At 42.7% G+C, this 26,005-nt stretch overlaps 1 protein-coding gene across 2 annotated transcripts in view; it reads right to left on the bottom strand.

Moving 5' to 3' along the window:
- Window positions 1–26,005, bottom strand: part of LOC124552236 — a 33,386-nt gene that overhangs the window by 6,433 nt on the left and 948 nt on the right. The window contains exons 2-6 of one of the 2 annotated variants that reach the window (XM_047126515.1): window positions 25,611–25,784; window positions 19,632–19,840; window positions 16,266–16,419; window positions 10,808–11,076; window positions 8,392–8,616 (exon numbers count right to left, since the gene is read on the bottom strand). In XM_047126515.1, coding sequence (XP_046982471.1) covers window positions 8,392–8,616; window positions 10,808–11,076; window positions 16,266–16,419; window positions 19,632–19,840; window positions 25,611–25,784 — 1,031 coding nt within the window. The remainder of the gene's footprint in view (window positions 1–8,391; window positions 8,617–10,807; window positions 11,077–16,265; window positions 16,420–19,631; window positions 19,841–25,610; window positions 25,785–26,005) is intronic. The other variant, XM_047126516.1, reaches the window with a different exon arrangement.

Below are 26,005 nucleotides of genomic sequence, written 5' to 3'. Positions count from 1 at the left end.
GGTGCCACTACTTAATATTGTCATGGTTCGGAAATATAGTAAATCTGGCGCTGATGCCCAGAACAGTCTGAGTTGTGGTGGGGAGGTGGATCGTCTCCACCTGTCCTGTGTTCACGTTCAGTGATTTTGTTGTTTCCTACTTAGTTTAATGCGCTCACGCTAAATGATAACAAACGGATTTTTGGCCGGGAGTTATCAGATGAATTAAAATACTTCGCATAATTACGGAAGGCTAAAATATGTTATTAGTTTTAGATTTTATTTCCACCTTCCTGATATTCAAGCATTCGCCTTGCAGAACAATGAAGTTATTTTTGTCGGTTAGCTAAAGAGAAACGGCTGAAAGCAAGGGGAAACTACAGCCGTAATTTTTCCCGAGGGCATGCAGCTTTACTGTATGGTTAAATGATGATGGCATCCTCTTGGGTAAAATATTCCGGAGGTAAAATAGTCCCCCATTCGGATCTCCGGGCGGGGACTACTCAAGAGGATGTCGTTATCAGGAGAAAGAAAACTGGCGTTCTACGGATCGGAGCGTGGAATGTCAGATCCCTTAATCGGGCAGGTAGGTTAGAAAATTTAAAAAGGGAAATGGATAGGTTGAAGTTAGATATAGTGGGAATTAGTGAAGTTCGGTGGCAGGAGGAACAAGACTTATGGTCAGGTGACTACAGGGTTATAAACACAAAATCAAATAGGGGTAATGCAGGAGTAGGTTTAATAATGAATAGGAAAATAGGAATGCGGGTAAGCTACTACAAACAGCATAGTGAACGCATTATTGTGGCCAAGATAGACACGAAGCCCATGCCTACCACAGTAGTACAAGTTTATATGCCAACTAGCTCTGCAGATGACGAAGAAATTGATGAAATGTATGACGAGATAAAAGAAATTATTCAGGTAGTGAAGGGAGACGAAAATTTAATAGTCATGGGTGATTGGAATTCGTCAGTAGGAAAAGGGAGAGAAGGAAACATAGTAGGTGAATATGGATTGGGGGGAAGAAATGAAAGAGGAAGCCGCCTGGTAGAATTTTGCACAGAGCATAACTTAATCATAGCTAACACTTGGTTCAAGAATCATAAAAGAAGGTTGTATACCTGGAAAATCCTGGAGATACTAAAAGGTATCAGATAGATTATATAATGGTAAGACAGAGATTTAGGAACCAGGTTTTAAATTATAAGACATTTCCAGGGGCAGATGTGGACTCTGACCACAATCTATTGGTTATGACCTGTAGATTAAAACTGAAGAAACTGCAAAAAGGTGGGAATTTAAGGAGATGGGACCTGGATAAACTAAAAGAACCAGAGGTTGTACAGAGTTAAGGGAGAGCATAAGGGAACAATTGACAGGAATGGGGGAAAGAAATACACTAGAAGAAGAATGGGTAGCTTTGAGGGACGAAGTAGCGAAGCCAGCAGAGGATCAAGTAGGTAAAAAGATGAGGGCTAGTAGAAATCCTTGGGTAACAGAAGAAATATTGAATTTAATTGATGAAAGGAGAAAATACAAAAACGCAGTAAATGAAGCAGGCAAAAAGGAATACAAACGTCTCAAAAATGAGATCGACAGGAAGTGCAAAATGGCTAAGCAGGGATGGCTAGAGGACAAATGTAAGGATGTAGAGGCCTATCTCACTAGGGGTAAGATAGATACTGCCTACAGGAAAATTAAAGAGACCTTTGGAGAGAAAAGAACCAATTGTATGAATATCAAGAGCTCAGATGGAAACCCAGTTCTAAGCAAAGAAGGGAAAGCAGAAAGGTGGAAGGAGTATATAGAGGGTCTATACAAGGGCGATGTACTTGAGGACAATATTATGGAAATGGAAGAGGATGTAGATGAAGATGAAATGGGAGATATGATACTGTGTGAAGAGTTTGACAGAGCACTGAAAGACCTGAGTCGAAACAAGGCCCCCGGAGTAGACAACATTCCATTGGAACTACTGACGGCCTTGGGAGAGCCAGTCCTGACATAACTCTACCATCTGGTGAGCAAGATGTATGAAACAGGCGAAATACCCTCAGACTTCAAGAAGAATATAATAATTCCAATCCCAAAGAAAGCAGGTGTTGACAGATGTGAAAATTACCGAACTATCAGTTTAATAAGTCACAGCTGCAAAATACTAACACGAATTCTTTACAGACGAATGCAAAAACTAGTAGTAGCCAACCTCGGGGAAGATCAGTTTGGATTCCGTAGAAACACTGGAACACGTGAGGCAATACTGACCTTACGACTTATCTTAGAAGAAAGATTAAGGAAAGGCAAACCTACGTTTCTAGCATTTGTAGACTTAGAGAAAGCTTTTGACAATGTTGACTGGAATACTCTCTTTCAAATTCTGTAGGTGGCAGGGGTAAAATACAGGGAGCGAAAGGCTATTTACAATTTGTACAGAAACCAGATGGCAGTTATAAGAGTCGAGGGACATGAAAGGGAAGCGGTGGTTGGGAAGGGAGTAAGACAGGGTTGTAGCCTCTCCCCGATGTTGTTCAATCTGTATATTGAGCAAGCAGTAAAGGAAACAAAAGAAAAATTCGGAGTAGGTATTAAAATTCATGGAGAAGAAATAAAAACTTTGAGGTTCGCCGATGACATTGTAATTCTGTCAGAGACAGCAAAGGACTTGGAAGAGCAGTTGAATGGAATGGACAGTGTCTTGAAAGGAGGATATAAGATGAACATCAACAAAAGCAAAACAAGGATAATGGAATGTAGTCTAATTAAGTCGGGTGATGCTGAGGGAATTAGATTAGGAAATGAGGCACTTAAAGTAGTAAAGGAGTTTTGCTATTTGGGGAGCAAAATAACTGATGATGGTCGAAGTAGAGAGGATATAAAATGTAGGCTGGCAATGGCAAAGAAAGCGTTTATGAAGAAGAGAAATTTGTTAACATCCAGTATTGATTTAAGTGTCAAGAAGTCATTTCTGAAAGTATTCGTATGGAGTGTAGCCATGTATGGAAGTGAAACATGGACGATAAATAGTGTGGACAAGAAGAGAATAGAAGCTTTCGAAATGTGGTGCTACAGAAGAATGCTGAAGATTAGATGGGTAGATCACATAACTAATGAGGAAGTATTGAATAGGATTGGGGAGAAGAGAAGTTTGTGGCACAACTTGACCAGAAGAAGGGATCGGTTGGTAGGACATGTTCTGAGGCATCAAGGGATCACCAATTTAGTATTGGAGGGCAGCGTGGAGGGTAAAAATCGTAGAGGGAGACCAAGAGCTGAATACACTAAGCAGATTCAGAAGGATGTAGGTTGCAGTAGGTACTGGGAGATGAAAAAGCTTGCACAGGATAGAGTAGCATGGAGAGCTGCATCAAACCAGTCTCAGGACTGAAGACCACAACAACAACAACAACAAGCTAAAGAGATTTGGCTTTCATTAATCTTTTCTGTTTTATTTGAAATGAAGTGTTTAATTTCACACTATTGGCTAGTTTCAACTGTTCGCTGCATTTCAAGTGCACGTATGGTATTATGCCATAATAAAGAACCAAACATGAGATAAATACTGGTACTCCAAGAAAATTTACATCCGAATCTGGACCTAAGAAAGAATTCAAAGAATTGACGAGTTTTACAGTGTCGAGGAAGAGTATACTGTCACTTAACACAGAAAAAGTGTATTTTCACCCAGGAGAAAGTGTATTTTTAACCGGGAAATCCGGGATTTTTCCTTTTTTTTTTAAGGTAATTACCTTTCTAACAGTATATTCCATCCAAATAAAGCAGAATTGGAATACATGCATTTGTGCTGTGTAACAGTCCAGACGGATTACATTGTTAATTTTGGGCACACAACAACAGAAATTGGCTTCTACATATTGGAAAAAAGCAGCAAGATACTGGCAACACTTGCGACAAGCAGGTGTATTCTTTCCAGCTGTTATGTTTTTCTTCCCCGTTTTCTTGTTAATACCTTCAACAGTGTTATTTTTGGGCTGGATGAGGTCAATCTGGATGTAAACATTGGCACCGACTTGGTAGTACAAGCATTAAATCGTGTGATCTCAATTGCAGTGCCTAGGGAGAGAGGTCGTGGGCGTCCACCCGGCCCCACGGTCTCGAGAGCTAACTGTGCTCCGCAGATAAGTGCGCAGAGCAAGGAAGAGGTACCAAAGGACACTGAACCCCGAAGATTGGGCCTATGGACTAAACATATACCGGAATCTCCGGCAGCGATATAAAGATAGGCTAGAACAAGTTAGAGAGGAAATCGGCAACGTTTTGTACAAGATCAGCTCTCCAATAACCCTTGGGATATTCCATATAATCTAGTGAGATTCAAAATTGGAGCACCAACGATACTGTCGTCAATAAGAAGACTCGATCGGACATTTACCGAGACCAGGCAAGAAACAACGGAAGAATTAATTGAAACATTATTTCCAGATGATCACCCCCAACGGGGATTCACCAGATCGGGCTGAAATAAGAAGAGAAATGGAAGAGCTGTACAATAACGACACTCCGGTATACCCTACATCAACAGAAGAAGTCGCCGATATAATTGCAACGTCAAAGAAGAGGAAGTCTCCAGGACCAGATGCGATTCCGGCGGAAGTTCTGCAGATGATCGCACCTAAGCTGGTGCCAGTACTCGCACAGCTATACATCAGATGTTAGGAGACTGGAAGGTTTCCGAATTGATGGAAAAATGCCTAAGTCGTTATCATCACGAAGCAAGACGAGGTTCCTGTCGAACCCAAGTCATACAGGCCAATATGTCTACTGGACACCCTACGTAAAGTTCTTGAGAAATTGCTCTGTGCAAGACTGAGGAGTCACAGGGAGCTGCACGGTACGCACGAATGGCAGTTCGGGTTCCGTCAAGGGAAATCGACCGAAGATGAGATCAACCTAGTGGCTGAATTTGTCGCTTCGTCAACCTGGTGCTACGTAATCGGAATTACTGTGGACATATCGGGAGCCTTCGACAATCTGTGGTGGCCCGCACTGTTCTCCCAGTTACTGGAGATGCTGTGTCCTTGGCCACTAGACGATTGATTGAGGGACTACTGTAGAAACAGGGTGCCTCGGATGACGACTCACGAGACGGCTGTCTCTAAGAACGTCACCAAGGGATGCCCGCAGGGATCGGTGTGTGGCCCCGTGTTTCGGGATATAAAAATGGTCTCAGATCTCTGGGGGAGGACGCACGCGTGTTGGGGCCGTCCCCTACACTGATGACCTTCTCATCCCGGTGCGAGGCAATAGCAGGCTCCAACTGGAGCAGAGATGCAGACTTGCAATAGAAACAATCTCAGAATGGTGCAGGAAGTCTAAGCTGAGTGTTGCACCAAACAAAACGGAATACGTAATATTGAAAGGGAGCCTAAACAGAAACCCATCTAAAAGAATCAATGATTTGCAGGTATCTCGGGGTAATCCTGGACCAGGAATGGTACTTTGGCCCCCACAGTGAGTGTATCAGTGCAAAGGCGACTGTGTGCTCAATAAGTTAATCAGGATTGGACAACAAAAATTTCATCCGGTACCTCGAGTCTTAAGATTATACCACAGGAGTTTGTTACTCTCAACTGTGGGGTACGGGCCAGTGCACGGGCACACAGACTGTGCAATGTGAGGCCCTCCATGGCCATAAGATGTGTGCAGAGGGATATCTTACTCAGATCAATAGGTGACTTTGGTACCTCTCCAACAGATGGACTACTTGTAATAATGAGACTTTGTCCGTTAGATTTACTTGTACAGCAGAAAGCTGCACATTATTGGTTGGAACAGGGGAACACAGAATGGGTACACAATATAATGGGTAAACACCAAATTAATAAACGAGAAATAAGGGAAGAGGTCTCAAACATACGGCAAGCGGATTAGGATAACTCCGATACAGCTCGGCGAGTGCGTAAAGTCTTCCCGAATATAAGGGACAGATTAAGGGTTAAACATTTCGAAGCAAGTGGCAGGGCATAGTACATTTTCTTAGTGGCCACGGCCCTTACCCTGAATATTTATACCAGACAGGGAAAAGGGATTCAGAATTCAGATATGTGCGACTGTGGTGTCCGTCCGGGAGCCCCCAAACGTGTCGTGTTTGGGTGTGCTTCCCTCACGGGATCAGTTGGAGAAGAAAGGGATCTGCTAAGAACAGAAAATATCAATGAAATAATAGAGGATAATGAACAGTTCATAAACTTTAAAAGACTAGTAGATATAGTATCTCACATAATGTACAATCAATATGTCAGAAGATAGCTCAAATTAGTAGAGTACAACAGCTAGAAAGAGATGGGGAAATGAGGACGGGATGAGAGCTGGCACTGCCCCCCCCCCCCCCTTAGCTGCAGGGGAAGGGAGTGATAGAAGACGAACCGACGGGGGCCACTGTTGCGGAGGGTGGGACGGCGGGAAGACCACACTCCGTGGGATCGCTGGACTGTCCGACCACCCACGAGCTGGATCGCCTCGTCGTCGTCGGAACCTCGCCCCGATCTCCCCAAATGCAGACGATGTAGAGTAAAAGCAGTGGTGGTGGTGGTGGTGGTGGTGGTGGTGGTGGTAATGTCGTAAAGCAGTGGAACAGATAGTAGAAGGCCCAGCTCCACGTGCCTAGGGACGGGCAATACGTGCGCGGTTCAACCGAGGCTGGACAGCGCATGCCTATGAAGGCCGGAACGTAGATATAGCGTAATCGAACTAATTCAACATTAAAATAGATGAAGATCGAGGCACAAATTGAATTGTAATTGGAAATGAAGAAAAGTAATTGTAACATTGTAAGTAGGAAACTAAACTCTGTAGATACTTGGTTCTAGAAAATGTAAAGTTAAGTAGAATCTGTATCCACTGTATTGTAAATTTTAGTAATGGCGGTTAATGTAGATAAACGCTCCATTGTAGCAACAAGGTAATGGACCAGCATTGTAAATAAACATGAAAAAAAAGTACCAAAAATAAACATTATCTCAGGGCTTAGCCATATTGATTTTACTATGCCTTAAATTCATTTGGTTAGGTGGAACTCCATAATTTGACAAATTAAAGGACATAATCCTATAGCAACTGCTGTTTTATCTAAAAGTCTGCAGTCAAACAAATCTTATCCATTACTCAGTTAATCAGGAAAGTAATTCCCGTAAAATGACAGCAGTTGAATGTATTGCTAATTACTGCAACGTTAAAACACAGAGGCTGCTGGGAGCCGTTTCATTCAGTCTGTGGAAGGATATGTCACGAGAAAGATCTGTGCCAAAAAATTATTGCACAATGTACGCAGACAAGTTTGCACGAGTCACAAGTTGCAAGAAGATGCCGAGTTTCATCTAAATTCCATGCTCGAGAGTTTGTAAAGTGATTGTTTTGGAACCATTTATTTTGAACAAGCAATTAATCTTGAGAACTCTGTTATTTTGAAATAATATTTACTGTGCACATAATTTTCGTTTTGATATAACAATCTACTTGAAAGGACAGTGATTCAAGGATGTTAATTAAATGTCTGCCCCCACGTAATCTTCTGTCACCGCACTTGAACACTCACATTATAGAACATCAGTTGAGTGTAGTATGCAGCTAGCAGTTTATAGGTGCATAAATTATAGTGAATGAGACTCAATCTGGATATAAACCTTAGGTTATTCAGTGACAAAGTGCACTTAAATGTTTGGGATAAAAATGTGGTGTAGGCCACATAATATAAAATAGCCTACTACAGACAGCCAATTTTTGGCCAGATTTGACAGAGGCACAGCTACTGGAGGCATATTAGCAAAGGTAAATATGGCTACCCTCCACATTCACTAAACCAATTTCAATCGGAGGCACACTATGTCAAAAACTGATGTTCGAGCTCAGAAACGAGTGCAAAATGCCAAAACGACAGAATCTACCCACGCACCATGTACGAGCCGCTGTAACAGCACCACTCTTGCTCCTAAAGCACTGCCACTAAAGGCAAGGTCCCAGGTTCGAGTCCCAGTCCAGAGCACAGTTTTGATCGGATAGAAAGTTTCAAAGCAGTGCGTACTCCACCACTGAGGAAAAATTTCATTCTGGAAACAATAGCCTGTGACGGAACCATTTTCCACAATATCCCTTCTTCAAGACTGCTAGTCCCACAGGATAGGCAGGACTTCCGTGAAGCTCGGAAAGTACAAGTGAGGTGCTCGTGGAAGCGAAGAGGGTGGCTTGTGAGTCGTGCCCAGGTAGCCCACTTGATATAAGTGCTGCCCATGAAATAAGAGGTTCCGGCTCGACATCCTGACCCGACAAAAAATTTTAATCTACCAGGACATTTCAAAACAGTGCACAAACTCCTTCCGAGGAAAAAGGACAGACATTACATTACTTTTTAGCTGTCCTCTTTGGAGTGACTTACGCAGAGTTACATCGCCTCACCTCTTTCAGCTTATCTTTTGACAGCCTCGGCACAGATAGTTCGAAGCCTGTGCTGAGCAGCTTGCTGTTGTCCAGGTAGAGGTGCTTGTTGTACAACAGCTCCTGGTCAATGTACGGCGTCAGAGGAGTGTTCTCCACACCGTCCCGGGCACAAGCCTCGGCCCACGGGCCCATGTGCTTGTCGTTCACCTCCTCCACCACACTGGACATGTCCGCCTGGAACAACTGTCGAAAAGTCAAGAATGTCGCGATGTGGGTACTGGGGACAAAAGGCCACATTAAAATGCACATTTCAATATAACAGTAATTGAAGCTGATAGCCAGACTGAATGTTTACTCACAGACATACAGAGTATGAACAAACTGAGAAACACAAACACAGTAAGCAGGTCTCAGCATATGGACTTAAAAAGCACTTTGAGTAACAGCACACACATGTTGTCCTGAATGGTGAGTGATCATAACAGTGAAATGTGGTGTGCAATGGGCAGCAATCTGATGACAATGTCTGCTGACAGTTGTCACATACTAAAGTGTTGTAACTGAGAGAATTGTAAGGGGATTTGTTTAAAGTTGGAGAGAATTTCTATTTAGTGCCAAGAATGTCAGCTCGCTTTTAATGAGGATAAATGTAAATTAATGTGGATGGGGAGAATATATGTTCGTGTAATGTTCGAATACAATATTAATAGCATGCTGCTCAATAGGTTCCCGTCGAATAAATATGTAGGCATAACATCACGTGAGCTCAGTTGTAGGGAAGGTGAATGGTCGAGTGCAGTTTATTAGGGGAGCTCTCAAAGTGCAGGTCATCCATATAGCAGACCGTGCACAGAATACTTGTGTGACCCATTCTTAAGTATTACTCTAATGTTTGGGATCCCCAGCAGGTCAAATTTCAAGATGAGATGGAAGCAATTCAGAGCTGCTGCCATTTGTTACCATTTGATTCAACCAGTATGATAAAGTTACAGAAATACTGATGTGTGACATAAGCAGCACTCAAAATTTGTGAACTACGCTGACAGAACAGAAAGCTAGATTTCATCTATGCCCGTTTTGTAGCAGTATTGTAGAAGTATAACACTAAAGTTTTTCCTTACTTAGATACAAATTTCCGCATAAGACAGCAATATCAGATTTCAGAGAAAGAAACACACAGGTGAATTCATTTGTTCAATATATACAAAAACCACTGCTGTTCCATTTGAAAAAGCCAAGTTTGTTATTCAAAGCTCTGTAATTTGCATAGCTACCCAAAAAAACTACATCGCAATTGGATAGATTAAAAAATCTACTCACCAAGCAGCAGCATGAGAACACACACATATAAAGAAAAATATTTTACATATCCAAGCTTTCCGAGCCAACGGCTCCTCCTCCGGGTAGAAGTGCTGAGGGGAAAGAAAGAAGGGTGAAGAAGTTTAGGAAAAGCGGTAAGTTTGAAAGAGTCACCCAGAACCCCAGGTTAGGAAAGACATACCGGACGGGATGACACGGAAAGCCTCATCGTTGTGGATTGCACCCGAGGAGATTTGCAAACCTGAGAGCTTAAAAGTTGGAAGACAGGGTAATATACAAGACAGACATTACTCCTCAAACATCGTGCATGAATTTGAGTGAAAAGCTTAGTGCACTGTACGTAATAGATCTGGGAGGGAGACTGCAAAAAATAGATTCAGAAAATGAAAGATGTAGGAAACTGAAACGGAGTGAAGAAAAGTGTATAGTTATCCATCTCTATTACATACAATGCACTTAGGTTTTCACTCTTTTAACTCGTGCACAATGTTTTAGCAGTTATCTCTGTCCTGTATATGATGCTGTCTTCCACCTTTAAGCTCTCAGGTCTTCAAATCTCATCTGGTGCAGTCCCCAACAATCAGGCTTTCCTTCTCCTCCCGTCCAATAGGCCTCCCATGAACCAGACTTCTCGATGACTTTTTGAAACTCTGCCCATTTTTCTAAACCTTTCCGGTACTTTTCCTTCACTCCTCTTTCTTCTCCTTCAACCCTTCTGCCAGAAGAACGAGCCACTGGCTTCAAAAGCTTGCATAAGTAAAACCTTTTTTGTACGTGTGTTCTCTTGCCGCCGGTTGGTGACTCAATTTTTTTATCTATCCAATTACATTATATTGTCAAAAATTGATTGTTTTTGTTGTTAAAAATATACATTGTTTAGTGAGGATTTCCTTACAATTCATATGGGTGTAAACAGCATTACTTAGTCTTAAATGGTTCCATAAATATTTGGGCTTAACAGCTCAGCTGAATCACCCTGTATGGGAATACTGCACGTAAATACATTACTCATAGCGTGGTCAAGTTCCACTACTGAAAGTCCAAAAGACAGGTGTTCTGGAGAGTTTTAAACGAATTATTTCTGTCAAGTGATAGAGTGCTCGGGTGCTCTCACCTTGCAGATGCTGGACAGAGTATTGCCCCAGTAATCGTGATTGATGTCAAAGAGGTCTGACACAACGGAGCTGATATCTCCTTGCGTCGTATCTCCCGAATCGACGACATGGTAAACCTGTCCGACAGTGTCATCGCGTTGTGCCAAGTGCAATATCGCGCGGCAAACGTCTTCCACGTGGACTGTATTCATGCGTAGGTCACGACCCCACAGCAGTTTCATCATCTCTCCGAGGTGCCTGTATACGGCACCGATGACCAGCCTCGGAGCTGAAACAGATACACACTTCTTTAATATGTCATTTGTGAGATACAAAATCATAAAGCCAATGCTACAGTAAAGAAAGTGCGCTTTGCTCTGATTTCCTTAAATTTAAATTAGAGGATGAAAACACAATGTGACATCCTGCAGCAACTTAAATAACTGCCGCAAAGGTGTGCGAATCATTTATAACAGAAAAGCTTTACAGTTTGGCGATATTTCTCACTCAAAACTTAACTGTAAAAAATATTGAGATGTATTTTGTTGCCACAAAACAAGCTGTAATCTGCACCTACATCTACATATATATACTCCGCTAGCCACCAAGCGGTGTGTGGCGGAGGGCACAGTTCGCACCAAAGTCATATTTCCTCCCCTCTGTTCCACTCGCGGACCGTGAGAGAAAAACGCCTCAGTATGAGCTCTAATTTCCCTTATCTTTCAATTCATCCTCAGTGAATATCAGATTTTGAAATTTAGTGAGTGGCCCCTTCCGGGGTCCCACTTCAAACTATCTATGAGATTTTTAACACTCTTGCAATGGCTAAATTTACCAGACACGGATCTTGCTGCTCTTCTTTGGACTTTCTCAATCTCTTGAATCAGACCCAACTGGTAAGGGTTCCATACAGACGAACAATACTTTAAGACTGGACGAACTAACATATAGTAAGCAGTTTCCTTTGTTGAAGGACTGCATCGCTTCAGGATTCTACCAATAAACCGCAATCTAGAATTCTCCTTGCCCATTACTTGTATAATCTGATCATTCCATTTGAGATCATTTCAAATAGTCACACCAGATAGTTGGGGGATGTTATCAAAGACTGGTCATATATTTTGTACTCGTACATTAACGGGGATTTTCGCCTTGTTATACGCAGTAGGTTACACTTACTAATGTTGAGAGAGAACTGCCAGTCATTACACCACATATTTATTTTCTGCAGATCCTCATTGCTTTGTTCACCTCTTTCGTGTGATACTACTTTTCCTGTAGACTACAGCATCACTGGCAAACTGTCTAATGCCACTGTCAATACCATCAATCAGATTGTTTATGTAAATCGTGAAAAAGCAGCGGACCTATTACGCTGCCCTGGGGTACACCTAAGGTTACGCTTGTTTCTGTTGAAGTCACCCCATTCAGGACGACATACTGCTCTCTTCTGTTAGAAAACTTTCTATTCAACCACATATGTCATCAGATAGACCGTATGTGCGCACTTTTTGGAACAAGCGACAGTGTGGAACTGAGTCGAACGCCTTTCAAAAGTCGAGAAATACGGCATTAAACTGGGAGCCGGTATCTAGAGCCTGTTCTATATTATGCACAGAGGGCCAGCTGTGCCTCGCATGACCGCTGTTTCCTAAAACCGTGCTGGTTTCTGCAGATGAGCTTCTCAGAATCATTATGTCTGAACACATATGTTCCACGGTTCTACAAGAAATTGATGTCAGTGAAATTGGCCGTACTTACGTGTATCAGATTTCCTCCCCTTTTTATAGATTGCTATGACCTGGGCCTTTTTCCAGTCCCGTGGAACTTTCCGCTGTTCCAATTATTATCCAATTATCTCTGATAGATGACGGATAAGAATGGTGCTATATTTGTAGCATAGTCAACATATAATCTTACGGGGATACCGTCTGGGCCAGATGCCTTCCTGGCATCTACGGGTAAGCGCGCATGTACAGAATAAATTTTTCTGGGCCTGTGACCATGTCATCATGATGTTTTATAGACCACTGTTTTGGCTACAGCACCAGTTGGGCTTCATTATGGCAGTGTATTTCCTACATGGCCCTATTATTTTCACATATTTTATAGGATAATTCCATTCTTGCTCCTAGAGTCACCTTACCAACATCAGTGAACTCTATTTTTGATTGAGTGGCAGGGGTGAGAAAACAGAGATTGAACCCATCCCTCCACCACATCTGTGGGGGTCACGTGTGTTTCAGTTCTTCATATTATGTTATTCTCTCTTCCTTTCCTTCCCTTTGTTGTGTTGATTTTCCTTCTCCTCACACAATTCTGAACCTATTTTCCTTTCCTTTCTGGATCTGGAATGCTTCCACGAGTAGCACAATTATTCTAAACTAGTGCCTGTATGTTGTTTGATTGTTAATTTTTTTATTGATCTCTTGAATTCAGCTTGTAGTTTACTTCTTCTGCCAAAGGTTTTTCAGAAACGGTTTAGTTAATTTGTTATCCATCTTCTATGAAGAATATTAGTCTCTGCTTTCTTTTTGTTCTACATTGTTATATATTTCAACATATTTTTTAATTCCCAGATGTCTATCACTTTTAGTGGACCCAGTGTTTTCCTTACTATTCTTTTCTTCAATGTTTCCAATCTTATCTTATCTGCAATCGAATACTAGGTGTTCGCTAGCACAAAGACAGTCCGGCTTCGCCATTGTACCGTAGTACTTAATTTTAAGATTCTTAGATAAGTATGTTTTCGTCAAACATTACTGTTGATAATGAAAGATCTTTCCATTCTGTGGATCCTTTCCTCAGGAGCAGATTTTTCTACACCATTTTCTTGGTTTATTTGTCACAAATATTTGAACTGTTTTTACTTAGTACAGTTGAATCAACATTTGTTACTTAAATTTCTGGAGATTTTTTTTTCCTTCAGCTTTGTCATTGTTATAATTTTTTCCCCTCCAATATTCTTAAGCCTGTTATGTCGGCTACCTCCTCCTGGAGATTATTTTGTATCACTGCATTTGTTAGACTATCTGAAAGTATAGAAAAAATCAATAGTAAGTGGCAGAAAATTTACTTTAACACCTCTGTTCTTTTTTGGATATAACTCTACAGTTGTGCATTTTGAGGTTTTTGCAGTGGCAATGACTGGTGCATTAAATTTTGGGCAAAATTTTGGGGCCTACAGCCACATAAATCCTGCTTCTTGTAATTTTTCAGCTGTACGTCATTCAGTCATCTTCAGAGTCGGCCGAAAGACCGACGCTCCGGCTCTCGCTTCATCCGTTTAAACTCGCAGACCGTTCCACGCGCATGTGGACACAGATACACAAGCCCCAGAAATGTCATTTAGTGGCAAAGAGGTGCACACGTGGCTGCGTTGGGATGTCAATGTATCACTGTGAGCTGCACTCTGGTGAAAAGTCTATGGTACAAAGCACCGGATTCTATTTCTTTTAATTAAATTCATTGCCAATTTCAATTGCTTTTATCACTATCGAGTTTCGACATTTTCAAACAACATAGTGTGACCAGCATCAATACAGTGCTCTCCACAATCTATTTACTGGGCTGTAAGAGCCAGGTGTATCAACAGTGTTACGTACATCTTTCGTGGGGTATGCCAATCGTCTGTCTTGCCTACGGAACGCCATATTTGCAAGAGACCATTGTAAACTCCAACCTTCTGGAGCATCAAACCGCCATTAATGGAATCTAAAAGCGCTGCTGTCTTCAGTGGAGGGCAGAAATTCAGTTTTACTTTGTGTCTGCGAGCGTGCTTCCCACATACAGTAGGAAAATCTTTCGGTGTCTCCTTCTGTATCCCTTACACCCACCTCCGATTTAACCCGCAGTGACTCACGTATCTGTTCCGGAGAATACCCGTCGGCTTCAAAACCTCTCTTCGGAAGTAGAAGCTCGTCCTACAGACTGCTCTCGTCAGTAATTAAGTGTGCCCCGTCAACCGAAGTTCCGTGAACACTCTTCTTCTGGAAAGGACGGTGGCAGCTATTTGCACGTGCACGTAAATCTGTATGTGTAGTTTTCTAATAAACTGCATGTCCCAAGGTGCCACCATCTTTGCACTGAACCGAAACATCAGAAAATGGAAGGCACCCTTCCTTTTCAATTTTCATTTATGTACAGTAGGAAAGCCACACCTGTTACATCTTTCAGTCTTCTTCTTCTGTGTTCCTTTTGCCCACATTTGGGTTCATTTGCAGTGAATGCTGGAGTATCATTTGGCTCACGCTGAAGATGGCTGACTGATATACAGCAATAAATATTAGAAGAAGAAGCAGAATTTATTCGGCTGCACATCCAAAATTTAATGGATAAACTCCTACAATTGACCCCTTTTTAATTTTCAGCTGGTATTAGCAAACGTGGGCCAAGTCAGTACAGTGATACAGTATTTTAGTGGCAGAGAGAGACACGATACAAGATATAAATTGTGAAGCAGCCAGCCGACACACATCACAGTGACGGATACACGCTCCCGACATCTCGACTGCCGTACACGCTCCCGACATCTCGACTGCCGGCAACAACTGGCCTAATGGTTAACAATGCTTGCAAAGGTTGCCCCACTGGATGTGGCAGTAAATACAACAGCCAAAGGCACACAACTTACAGCACAGCTCTATCTCGGCTGACTCTGTGCACTGAAGTAATAAAATACTACTTGCTCCTCACACAGGAGTAAAATAGTACTTGCTCCTCACAGGAATAATCCTAAACAACCCTCGTAGTTTGAGTACTACCACATCTCATCTCAAAAGATTCAACATCTTTTAACAACTTGTGTACAGGAGGACAGACTGCACGAGCAGCACTACCTGTACCAAGGTATTAAATGGCACTTTGTTTCATACCAATGAGTGACAAGCACAAACGATGCAACCTGAGCTGCGATCACAATGGTCGGAGTGCGCTGTAGTAAGAGAAGTGCGTTCACAGTCCAGAAAGAAAGTGGTTTACATCACATTGAAAATATGTGTTGCTGCCAACACTTATCATCCCTATAAGCAAGTAAATCAGTCTTTGGTGATCAATGCCAATGTAGAGGTACATACTGTGGGTATAAAGTCACTTGAGCAAATTTGTCACCATCTATCACAGTAGGTTGTACAACACACCTTTCAATTTACCCAAATCTCAAATAAGCCCCACATATCCACAAATGGCAAATCAACCCTTATTAAGAATGCACAATACTGAGTACAGTGCCAGTACAAATACACAACAATGAAAACCAGTGTCAGTCACAGCTTTCAGAAAAGATAGTAGGGGATAGGGATTGTGACATCGCCTAGAACTCAGACCGAGACAGACACACTGTATAGGAGGCATACGAGAGAAGGAACCGAGGCGAGAAAAGGGTCAAATATTGATCTGATGGATGTGGTTCAAACAGTGTTTTAAAGGACAAAATACGTAGGTCGGAATGCGTAACTTCCCCGTACGTGCAGTACTTACCGAGGCCGTGGCGATCGCCGAGCCCGTACACGATGCCGGGGCGCACCACGGTGTACTTTAGATCGGGCACGTTCTTCAACTCCTCTTCCACTTGGCACTTCCACTTAGCCACGTACGTCCAGGGTTCTGGCTTCCCATCCTCCTTGAAAGGTGCCTGCAGCAGAAAGCAGCAGCAGTATAGACTGCAGCTTCCGACGACACACGGAAAAGGCTCGAGAGAGGTGTGGAGCAAAGAATTTGTTATTGTGGCTTGTGCAGTATGACTCAGACACTTCCAGGCTTCGCAGAGGTGACGGCACCCGTCCGAGGGGAATTGACAAGTTCGTCATTTATCGGGCATTCCGCCATTGTTCGGGGCCACCACTGAGGAATGTCACATCACAAATATCGACTGTAACACTGACAGGGTGTATATACACAAAAAGAGAGAGAGAGAGCCAGATTTCCCTGTCGAAAATAGACTTCTTCCTGGGTGCAAACACACTTTTTTTCCACGCTAAGTGACAAGATACTGTCTCTCAGAGCTGTGAAATTTATGAATTCTTTGAATGCTAAAGTTTTTATATACCGGTTCAGAACTTTCCAGCACTTCACCCGGGGGGGAAAAAAAAAAAAGAGGGACGCATTTTGGAAAAAACTTTCACTTGCGGCAATATTTACACTGAACATTTTCATATTACGGAAGTTTAAACATGAATTCCACCAAATACAGCATGGTAAGCCGTGTCCATACTCTCACTGGAAATGTGTTTCAATTGGAAACATTGTTTTCTGCAGCATTCCTCAACTGTTTCTGGCTTTGTTCCTTGGCCGTCTTTCTGTCCACACTGGAAGCAAATTTTTCTCAGTGTATTCATACCGTCTGCAACACTACCTGTCTTCTTTTCGTTCTTTCTTTCTTCCCCCCCCCCCCCCCCCCTCTTCCGTCCCTGTGACTTCTTGCCTGTAGGCCACACAGCCATCTCTCAATCCTTTGGAGTTTTACAGAAGAAGGTTGCATTTATCAAAGAATTACATACTTAGTCTTAAAACTACGATACTGTTTTGATGAAGGAGAGTTTCTATAAAAGTTGGTAATGGTTGATGACATCAAATTAATTGTACGAAACTGACTTGCTGGTTTGCATACATTTGTCATCATCGGTTAATGGAAACATACTATTTAGCAATGGAAGAGCCTTCAGTATTTCACATTTCTAAGCAAGCTATGGCAAATGAACTGTTTTCTTTTCTTCTAAAAAAATAACCTCAGTTTTCCCCAGACAAAGAAAATTCCTGCATGCATTTTCCCAGGACATATTCACCCTGACTGACGACACGTAAATATTCTGCTCTCTGTTGTACGTAGGCCTGGCAGCGAGAGGAGTGAATGACGTAGGGCCTCATCTGTGCAGTTGAAATCTAAAGTACTGACTCTAACAATGTGCACGCATACACGTGCCAGACAAAATGGGAACACCATTGTAATGTGCATGGTGGCCCCAAAGAACTCGTCACTAGAAGTACCCCATCACATTTTTGTACTGCCAGGACATATGAAAATGGGGTATGATATTGCAGTGTCTTTATTGTTAAAGGAGAATGACAATGTGCCTTCAAACAATGGAAAACCAGGATGGAATGTAATAGTATTTTGAAAAGGAAAGTTGACACGCACTGTATAGTGGAGATGCTGAGTCGCCGATACGCACAACAAAAAGACTGCCATAAATTAGCTTTTGGCCAGTATGGTCTCAGCATCTCTGCTATATGGTAAGTGGTAACACTCTTTTTCTCAATGTTCCTTCAGATACGCACACACATCCGAAGGAAAAAGGCACTGCAGCGACTACAGCTGTTATGAAATACATGAAGTGTATTCACAGTTGCGAATAAGAACAACTGTCAACAGTACAAGAGACGGATGACAGGGGAAATTTGTGTCTGACTGGAACTACAACCCAGGTTTCCCACTTTAAGCGAGCAGTCTCCTTAACCGATTTACCTATCTGTGCACAACCCATAGTCAGACCCAAACTTCATACGGCATCGTTCCTGCATTCAGTACTTGTACACACATCATGTCATTCTCATATTAGGGAGGGCATTATAATTTAAAGATTTTGCCTGGTATGTTGCTTGTACAAGTACAGGTTGCAACACAGGAATGACGGCATACGGAAGTTTGGGTATGGCCACAGATTGTGCACGGGTAGCCAAAGCAGTTAAGGCAACCACTCGTTTGAAGCGGGAAATCCGGGTTCGAGTACCGGTCTGGCCACGATGACAATCATTATCTTATGCAGCTGACAGTTGTTTGTATTCACAACTGTGAATACATTTCACATAATTTATGAAAACGAGAGTGTCATCCATTGCATGGCCTGAGCAGGAAGAAGGAACCATTTGCACAGATCTACTGAGCATCCCCACAACTAGGCACAGTTGATCTGGGAATGTGGCAAAACGAAGCTAAGCACTGTTGAGGAACAGTCTAGTGTCAGGAATTACGCATGGAGAGCACTATGAAGCTTTCCACATGTGCAGTTTTAAGGCTTTTCAAATGTGTTTTTTCCCCTCGGTCCCTTTCGCAATGGCCAGTGACCGAAAAGAGATGGACATACTCCTTCAATATAAATTACTGTTTATTATAAAAAATAATGCAGCTAATTATTCATAGTAAAAAGAAATTTTAATGCACTCTTAAAGAGAATTTTAACATCCAATAGTCATTTACCAGAATTAGTGATTACAATTTGTCTACCCGGAGTGAATTGCAGAATGTCTACATCACACGTGGACAGTGAATAAACACTTCAGAATGCCTACACAGCTGAAACTGCACATCAGTACTAAATGTGAAGTAGAAGTACATTTTTGTCCATTTATTTACAGAAAAACCAAAAAGCTGGTAGAAGACACCCTCAGAAAAGATCAGTTCAGCTTCCAAAGAACTGTAGGAATATGTACAGCAACACTGATCCTACGAATTATCTGGGAATATAGACTGAAGAAAGGCACATTTATAGCACTTTTAGATTAAGATAGTGCTTCTGAGCATATCAACTGATATTCGCACTGTGAAATTGTAAAGTATTATGGATAAAATATAGTGAAGGAAAGGTTATTTAAACACATACAGAAATGGGGGAAAAGTCCTTACATGGCAGTGCAGGGTAGGCCAGTCTCCTGAAAATGTCAAACCTTGGAGATGGGCTGATATCATGATAACAGAAGCATTGAGAACCAGGAGAACAGAGACAATGAAAAGGCACGGGAAGAAATAAGTACTGAACAAGTCACTTGCAGTACTAAAGAGTCAAAACTAACCAAATAAGTAAATAATACCAATAAAAAAAAGTAAAAAGTGATACAACTACCATTTACCTTGTCAGATGAGCACATGTGGCCATCTGAAAGCTCAATGAACCTCTTGACGCCCTGTTTTGCTGCTTCATTGGCACAATTAATACTCAATTTCAAGATTCCTTCTTTATACACAGGGTCGGTCTGGCCGGGTTTGGTCTCGCAGGCACAATTGACGGCGTAGTCGAATGGACTGTCTCCGTTGGGTGCAAAGGCAGCCTCGCAAGAACCTGGAAAAAGGAAAAATGTTAGATTGATTCAATGTTGTACAGCTATTACAGAATCATAAACGTGTTTACACTGCACACATCTGAGGTAGCCATCCTTTTTCGTCTTTGGATTTTCTGTTGTACTATGGAAGAGTTCCAGCTGTGGTACTGTCTTTGCCACGTAAAACAAACAAAAAATGACTCTCAGAAAAAATACTGTAGACAAACTTGAATTAGTTGTCATTAATGATTTACTGCTGAAAGCTACAGAAACTATCACAATCAAAACAGCTGACGAAAGTGACCTACGGAGCGCAGTAAAAAGTAACTGTGGAATCTGACGGAAATAGTGGGACACAGAGAACAATCTAAGCATATAAAATGTTTCCCCATTTACCACTAGTGGGCTCAACTACTAAGGTCATTAGCGCCCAGTCACAAACGTTAGCGCACTAATAGCATGGAAAAACCGCAAGGGGGCAACACCAGAAAGTACTTACAAAGACGCAGAGGCAAAATAAAAGAATTAGATCTTTTTGGACAAGTCCGTCAATGTAATAAAACTAAGGACACGAGCAGCTGCTTGAGTGTCATCAGCTGAAAGTTCCTGTAAGGTAGACACAAAAGGAAGCTGTCTGAGGCAGGAGGACAGCAGCCTTGGCCGCAGCATCAGCAGCTTCGTTCCCAGCCACACCAACGTGGCCAGGAATCCACAAAAAAAGGACACGAGCACCGGTATCAGCTAGTGACTGAAAGGACCGTTGAATTCGTTGCACGAGAGGGTGGTCCGAATATGGGTCACAGAGACTCTGAATGGCGCTCAAAGAATCAGAGCAGATGGCAGAGGGAGAATGACGATGGTGGCGGATATGCTGAACAGCCCGATAGAGAGCAAAAAGCTCAGCCATAAAGCTTGAACACTGGTCAAGGAGCTGGTATTGAAAGGTATCATCCCCAACGACAAAGGCACATCCGATACCAGCAGTAGTCTTGGAGCCATCTGTGTAAATAAAGATGTTATTTGCGAGCTTCGAACGAAGTTCGACAAACCTCAAGCGGTATATCGAATCCACAGTCCTCTCCTTTGGGAGCGAGCTGAGTTCAAGGTGAACGCAAACCTGAGCCTGCAGCCAAGGTGGCATCTGGGTCTCACCCACTTGAAAAGTCGTAGGGAGGGTAAAATCAAGTTTCTGAAGCAGGCGACTAAAGCCAACTCCAGGAGGTAACTGGGCAGAGACATACAGCCCGTATTGGCAGTTGAGAGTGTCGTCAAAGAAGGAGAAATTTGACAGGTGAGCGGGGATTGACATCAGTCAGCAGGCGCACCGCCAAAGCAACATATCGCGCCGGTAGTTTAGCAGTAATTCGGCAGCTTCGGCATACAGACTGTCAACAGGGCTGGTGTGGAATGCTCCAGTAGCCAGACGTAACCCTCAATGGTGGATAGAGTTTAGACGGCGTAAGATGGGCAGCCGGGCAGAAGAGTAGACAAAGCTCCCATAATCCAGCTTTGATCGGACAATGGACCGATAGAAGCGAAGCAGGACCATTCGATCTGCTCCCCATGACGTACCGCTGAGAACACGGAGGACATTTAGAGAACGGGTACAACGAGCAGCCGAGTAAGACACATGTGGAGACCAGCAAAGTTTCCTGTCAAATGTAAGACCTAAAAATTTTGTTGTCTCCATGAATGGGAGAGCAACAGGACCCAGATGTAAGGATGGTGGAAGAAACTGTAACACCAGAAGTTCATACAGACCGTTTTCTCACCAGGAAAACTGCAACCGTTGGCGGCACTCCAGGAATATAGACGGTCTAGACAACGCTGAAGACAGCACTCCAGGAGACATGTTATCTGAGCGCTGCAGCAGATCATAAAGTCGTCCACGAAAAGGGAGCCTGAAACGCCAGCTGGAAGGCAATCCATTATTGGATTGATAGCTATGGCAAAAAGGGCCACGCTTAAAATGGAGCCCTGGGGCAGCCCATTCTCCTGGCAAAAGGCATCTGACAAAACAGAACCCACACGTACCCTGAACATTCAATCCATTAAAAATGCATTAATGGAAACAGGGAGGCGACTGCGAAGGTCCCAAGTGTGCATGGTGTGGACCACCCTCCAACAGGTGTCATAAGCCTTCTCCAAATCGAAGAACACAGCCACCGTCTGGCACTTACGCAAAAAGTTGTTCATAATGAAGGTCGACAAGGTAACTAGGTGGTCAACAGCAGAGCGGCGACTACGAAAGCCACATTGGACATTGGTAAGGAGGCGCCGAGATTCAAGGAGCCAAACCAATCGAGAATTTACCATGTGCTCAATCACCTTGCACACGCAGCTGGTAAAGGAGATGGGGCGATAACTGGAAGGAAGGTGTTTGTCCTTTCCTGGTTTGGGTATGGGAACAACAATTGCTTCACGCCAGTGTGTGGGAACATGACTTTCAGTCCAGATGCGATTATAGGTGCGAAGAAGAAAGTCTTTACCTGCAGGAGAAAGGTCCTTCAGCATCTGAATATGGATACCATTGGGCCCCGGAGCAGAGGATCGGGACCAGGGGAGTGCACTTTTGAGTTCCCGCACGGTGAAAGTGGCATTGTAACTTTCACGATTCTAAGACTGGAAAGAAGGTGGCTGTGCCTCCTCTGCTTGTTTTTGGGGGAGAAAGGCAGGGTGTTAATGGGCAGAGCTCGAAACCTCCGCGAAAAAGTGGCCGAAGGCATTCGAGAAAGTGGCCGAAGGCACTCGAGAAAGTGGCCGAAGGCATTTGGGACAGCCTCAGGATCCACAAGGACTTCATTTGCTACAATCAGGCCTGAAATCGGGAGTGGACCTCGGTGCCAGATAGCCGGCGCAGGCCACCCCAGACAACCGAAGGAGGAGAAAAACTGTTGAAAGAGCTGGTGAAAGCCACCCAGCAAGCCTTTTTGCTTTCTCTGATAACACGACGACATTGTGCACGGAGACGTTTGTAACCGATACAGTTCGCCATAGTAGGGTGGCGCTGGAAGGTGCGTAAAGCACGTCGCCGAGCACGAATAGCGTCGCTGCATGCTGTAGTCCACCAGGGGACTGGGACTCGACATGGAGAAGAGGAAGTACGAAGGATGGAATATTCAGCAGCAGTGAGAATAACATCCACGAGGCATGCGACCCGACTATCGCAACTGGAGAAGTTTTGATCACGGAAGGTTGCCAGGGAGGTGAAGAGCCCCCAGTTGGCTTTGGAGATGTTCCAGCTAGTGGAACGTGGAGAAGGGGTGTGGAGATGGATTACGCAGGGGAAATGGTCACTCGAGTATGTGTCAGACAGAGCATACCAATCGTGCAAGTTGGATAGTGGATATTGAGAGGTCCAATTGGGAACAGGTATGCATTGCATCCGAAAGCAAGGTAGGTGCACCGGTATTTAAGCAGACTAGATTGAGGTGGTTGAAAAGGTCTGCCAAGAGGGAGCCTCTCGGGCAGGATGCTGGAGAGCCCCAAAGGGGATGGTGGGCATTAAAGTCTCCAATCAACAAAAATGGTGTAGGAAGCTGAGCAATCGGTTGTATCATGTCTGCCCTAGTAAAGGCAGACGATGATGAAATGTAAACTATAAGTATTCCAACATCTGTACAAAAGTACTATATGTCATTCCAACAATAAAAAAAGCAGTTTTTTTTTATTTCTGGCATATAGACCTCATCCTGCAGAGAGCGGCCTTGACCATCCCTTACCATTCTCCCATTGGCTCCCTCAAGTTAAAAGAATGACACACACTCAAATATGTGCTTTAGACCGTGCAATAAGGCATTGTATTGGCAGTCTGGGAGTTGGTTGTAAGATGCCACCCACCTGCTCTGACCCGTGACACAGGTGCACTGTGCCGTGATGTGATGTACGACGTCATTGAGCCGCAGTGGAGTGGACGTGAAATAATGTAGAGAGCACATGGTGTATGAAGAGGTGGTGTGCTCTGACGGTTTAATTATGTTGTAGCAATGTGTTTGTGAGGTATGTTAGTCTGCCATTTAGTGTGCTACAGCCATCTTGATGTGGAGCATACAGAATTATGTGGTGGCACAATGGAATATACTGTGCAGAATGTTGTCATATAAAACAGAATATGTCAAAAATGTTAAACTGTTCTCTTAGGTGCTTGCGTAACCACTGAGTATATGGATCAATGTTTTTCATTAAATCATGGAAGAAGGAAGAGTGTTGGTTTTATCACTGAATTTTTAGTTTGCAGTTTGCCCCACCCAAAACACCCTCCTTCCCCCATGGTTCTCCCACTAATTTCATTGGGTTTAGTCAGTATATTGGTTGATGTGGTATTTGTATTTTTGGGGGTGTTATGACAGACGATTTGGTCACCAAGTTGAATATGCTCGAAATAGGGGTTATAGGCATGGTGATGAAATCATTGGTCAAAACAGATGGATGGTACTCCCATCTCTGGTAATCTTGACAGTCCTTTGGAGGCTTTTAATTGATGGGATGTTCTACTGCAGATGGGGATCTATTAATTATTATTCGCTCCAACTAGGCTTATGCTACAATGACCAGTTGGTGAAATACTTAACAAAATCATCTTTTTAGCAAAATCACACTAGTCACTGTTATATAACTGCTACCAAAATGTCCCACTGCAAGGGATTTCAATACAGCAAAAACTGACAAGAGTTAGTTAATTAGACTCATGTTCCATGGATTATATTGCACAATAGATTCTACTGATGTGTAATGTGTCATTTTGGATTATTTGTACATGTGGTTACATTCTGAACATTTCTAAGTGCTAAAGACAACCTTAATATCGAGTAATGAAGGTCAATTTTTGCTTGTGGTATTGTAAGTATGAACATCATCGTTCCGTCTGAATTGCAGTGGATTATACACAGCGAACTTCACGAGGGAATAAATATACTGTGAAGCAGTAGTCAGAATGCCCAATTCCTGAAACAGGTGCCTACTGGGTGATGTAGGTACATAGTGCTTATCCACAATCAGAACAGCATGCAGGCAGATTAGAAAATATAACTTTGTGACAGATAGGTCATATAGAAAGCCATTTGTTGACAAATCAGCATCTATTTTCAATCACAGTATCCTCCTAGGTAACAACCAACAATAACACTCATTCAGAGTTGAGTGCCACAAACAAACACCAAGAGTTGAGAAGTTCGTTTGATAATGCCGACTGCAGTTCACTATATCATTCTAATCCTTTCCAGAACACACCATCACTATCCATTTTACTAGTGTTACAAATAGTGAGAAGATATATTGTCAAAATCATGTCCCAAATATGACACACTAGCCTCAATTGTACATTATAAACAGTACATCCTACCGTTATTTTTATTTATTCATTCAGGGATCATCCCACAGCGACAGGATTTGTAATCACATAAAGAAAATAAACATCCCAAATATATGGGCAGCTACAACATAATATAAGAATGTTTTTACAAGTTGTATGAAAGTTGTTAGCCATGGCCTTACTGAAGGAACCATCTCGGCATTTGCCTGAAATTCTTTAGGAAAACCACAGAAACCTAAATCAAGATGGGCAGACAGAGCAAACTTAATCTTACCGAACATGATGTCAGTGTCTTAACAACAGCATTACCTCAGTCAGTTGCTACCTATTGTACAGTGTTCTTTAGATCATGCACGATTTGCAGTAGGGGCCTACATAACTTTTTAATAATATTATAATCACATGATGCGGGATGTGCAGATAAATGCTGACTGTAACTGCCTCAATATGAGCACTGAAAATGATAAAATGAAACTTACCGGAATTAATCAGGTTGGCACTCCGAAAAACGACACGTGGATCATCAAAGGTCTTCTGGTGCTTTGGATTCAGCCAGGCTGTTTGTGGTGGAACCTTGTCAACTACTCTTATTTCTGAAGCTATGTCATTTTCTATGAGGTATTGCACAAAATTCCTCCCTATGAATCCACACCCTGGAACAACAAAAAACATTACTGAAACTGTACAAAACCAAGCCAAGCATACTTCCACTGCTACTAAATTGTGTGCTTTGATTGACAACAGATATTGCACAATTAAGGTACCATCAGCCATTCACTCATGCATTTCAAAGGCATACTGTTTATAAAACCACGTTCCGTACTGCTGTTAATGGGTGATCGCAAAACTTTTATCGTGTTGATTAACGCCATTT

The sequence above is a fragment of the Schistocerca americana genome, chromosome 10 (assembly GCF_021461395.2).
Source record: "Schistocerca americana isolate TAMUIC-IGC-003095 chromosome 10, iqSchAmer2.1, whole genome shotgun sequence".
NCBI lineage: Eukaryota > Metazoa > Arthropoda > Insecta > Orthoptera > Acrididae > Schistocerca > Schistocerca americana.
Note: the sequence above shows the minus strand (reverse complement) of the source record. Positions and strands in the feature narration are given on the sequence as shown.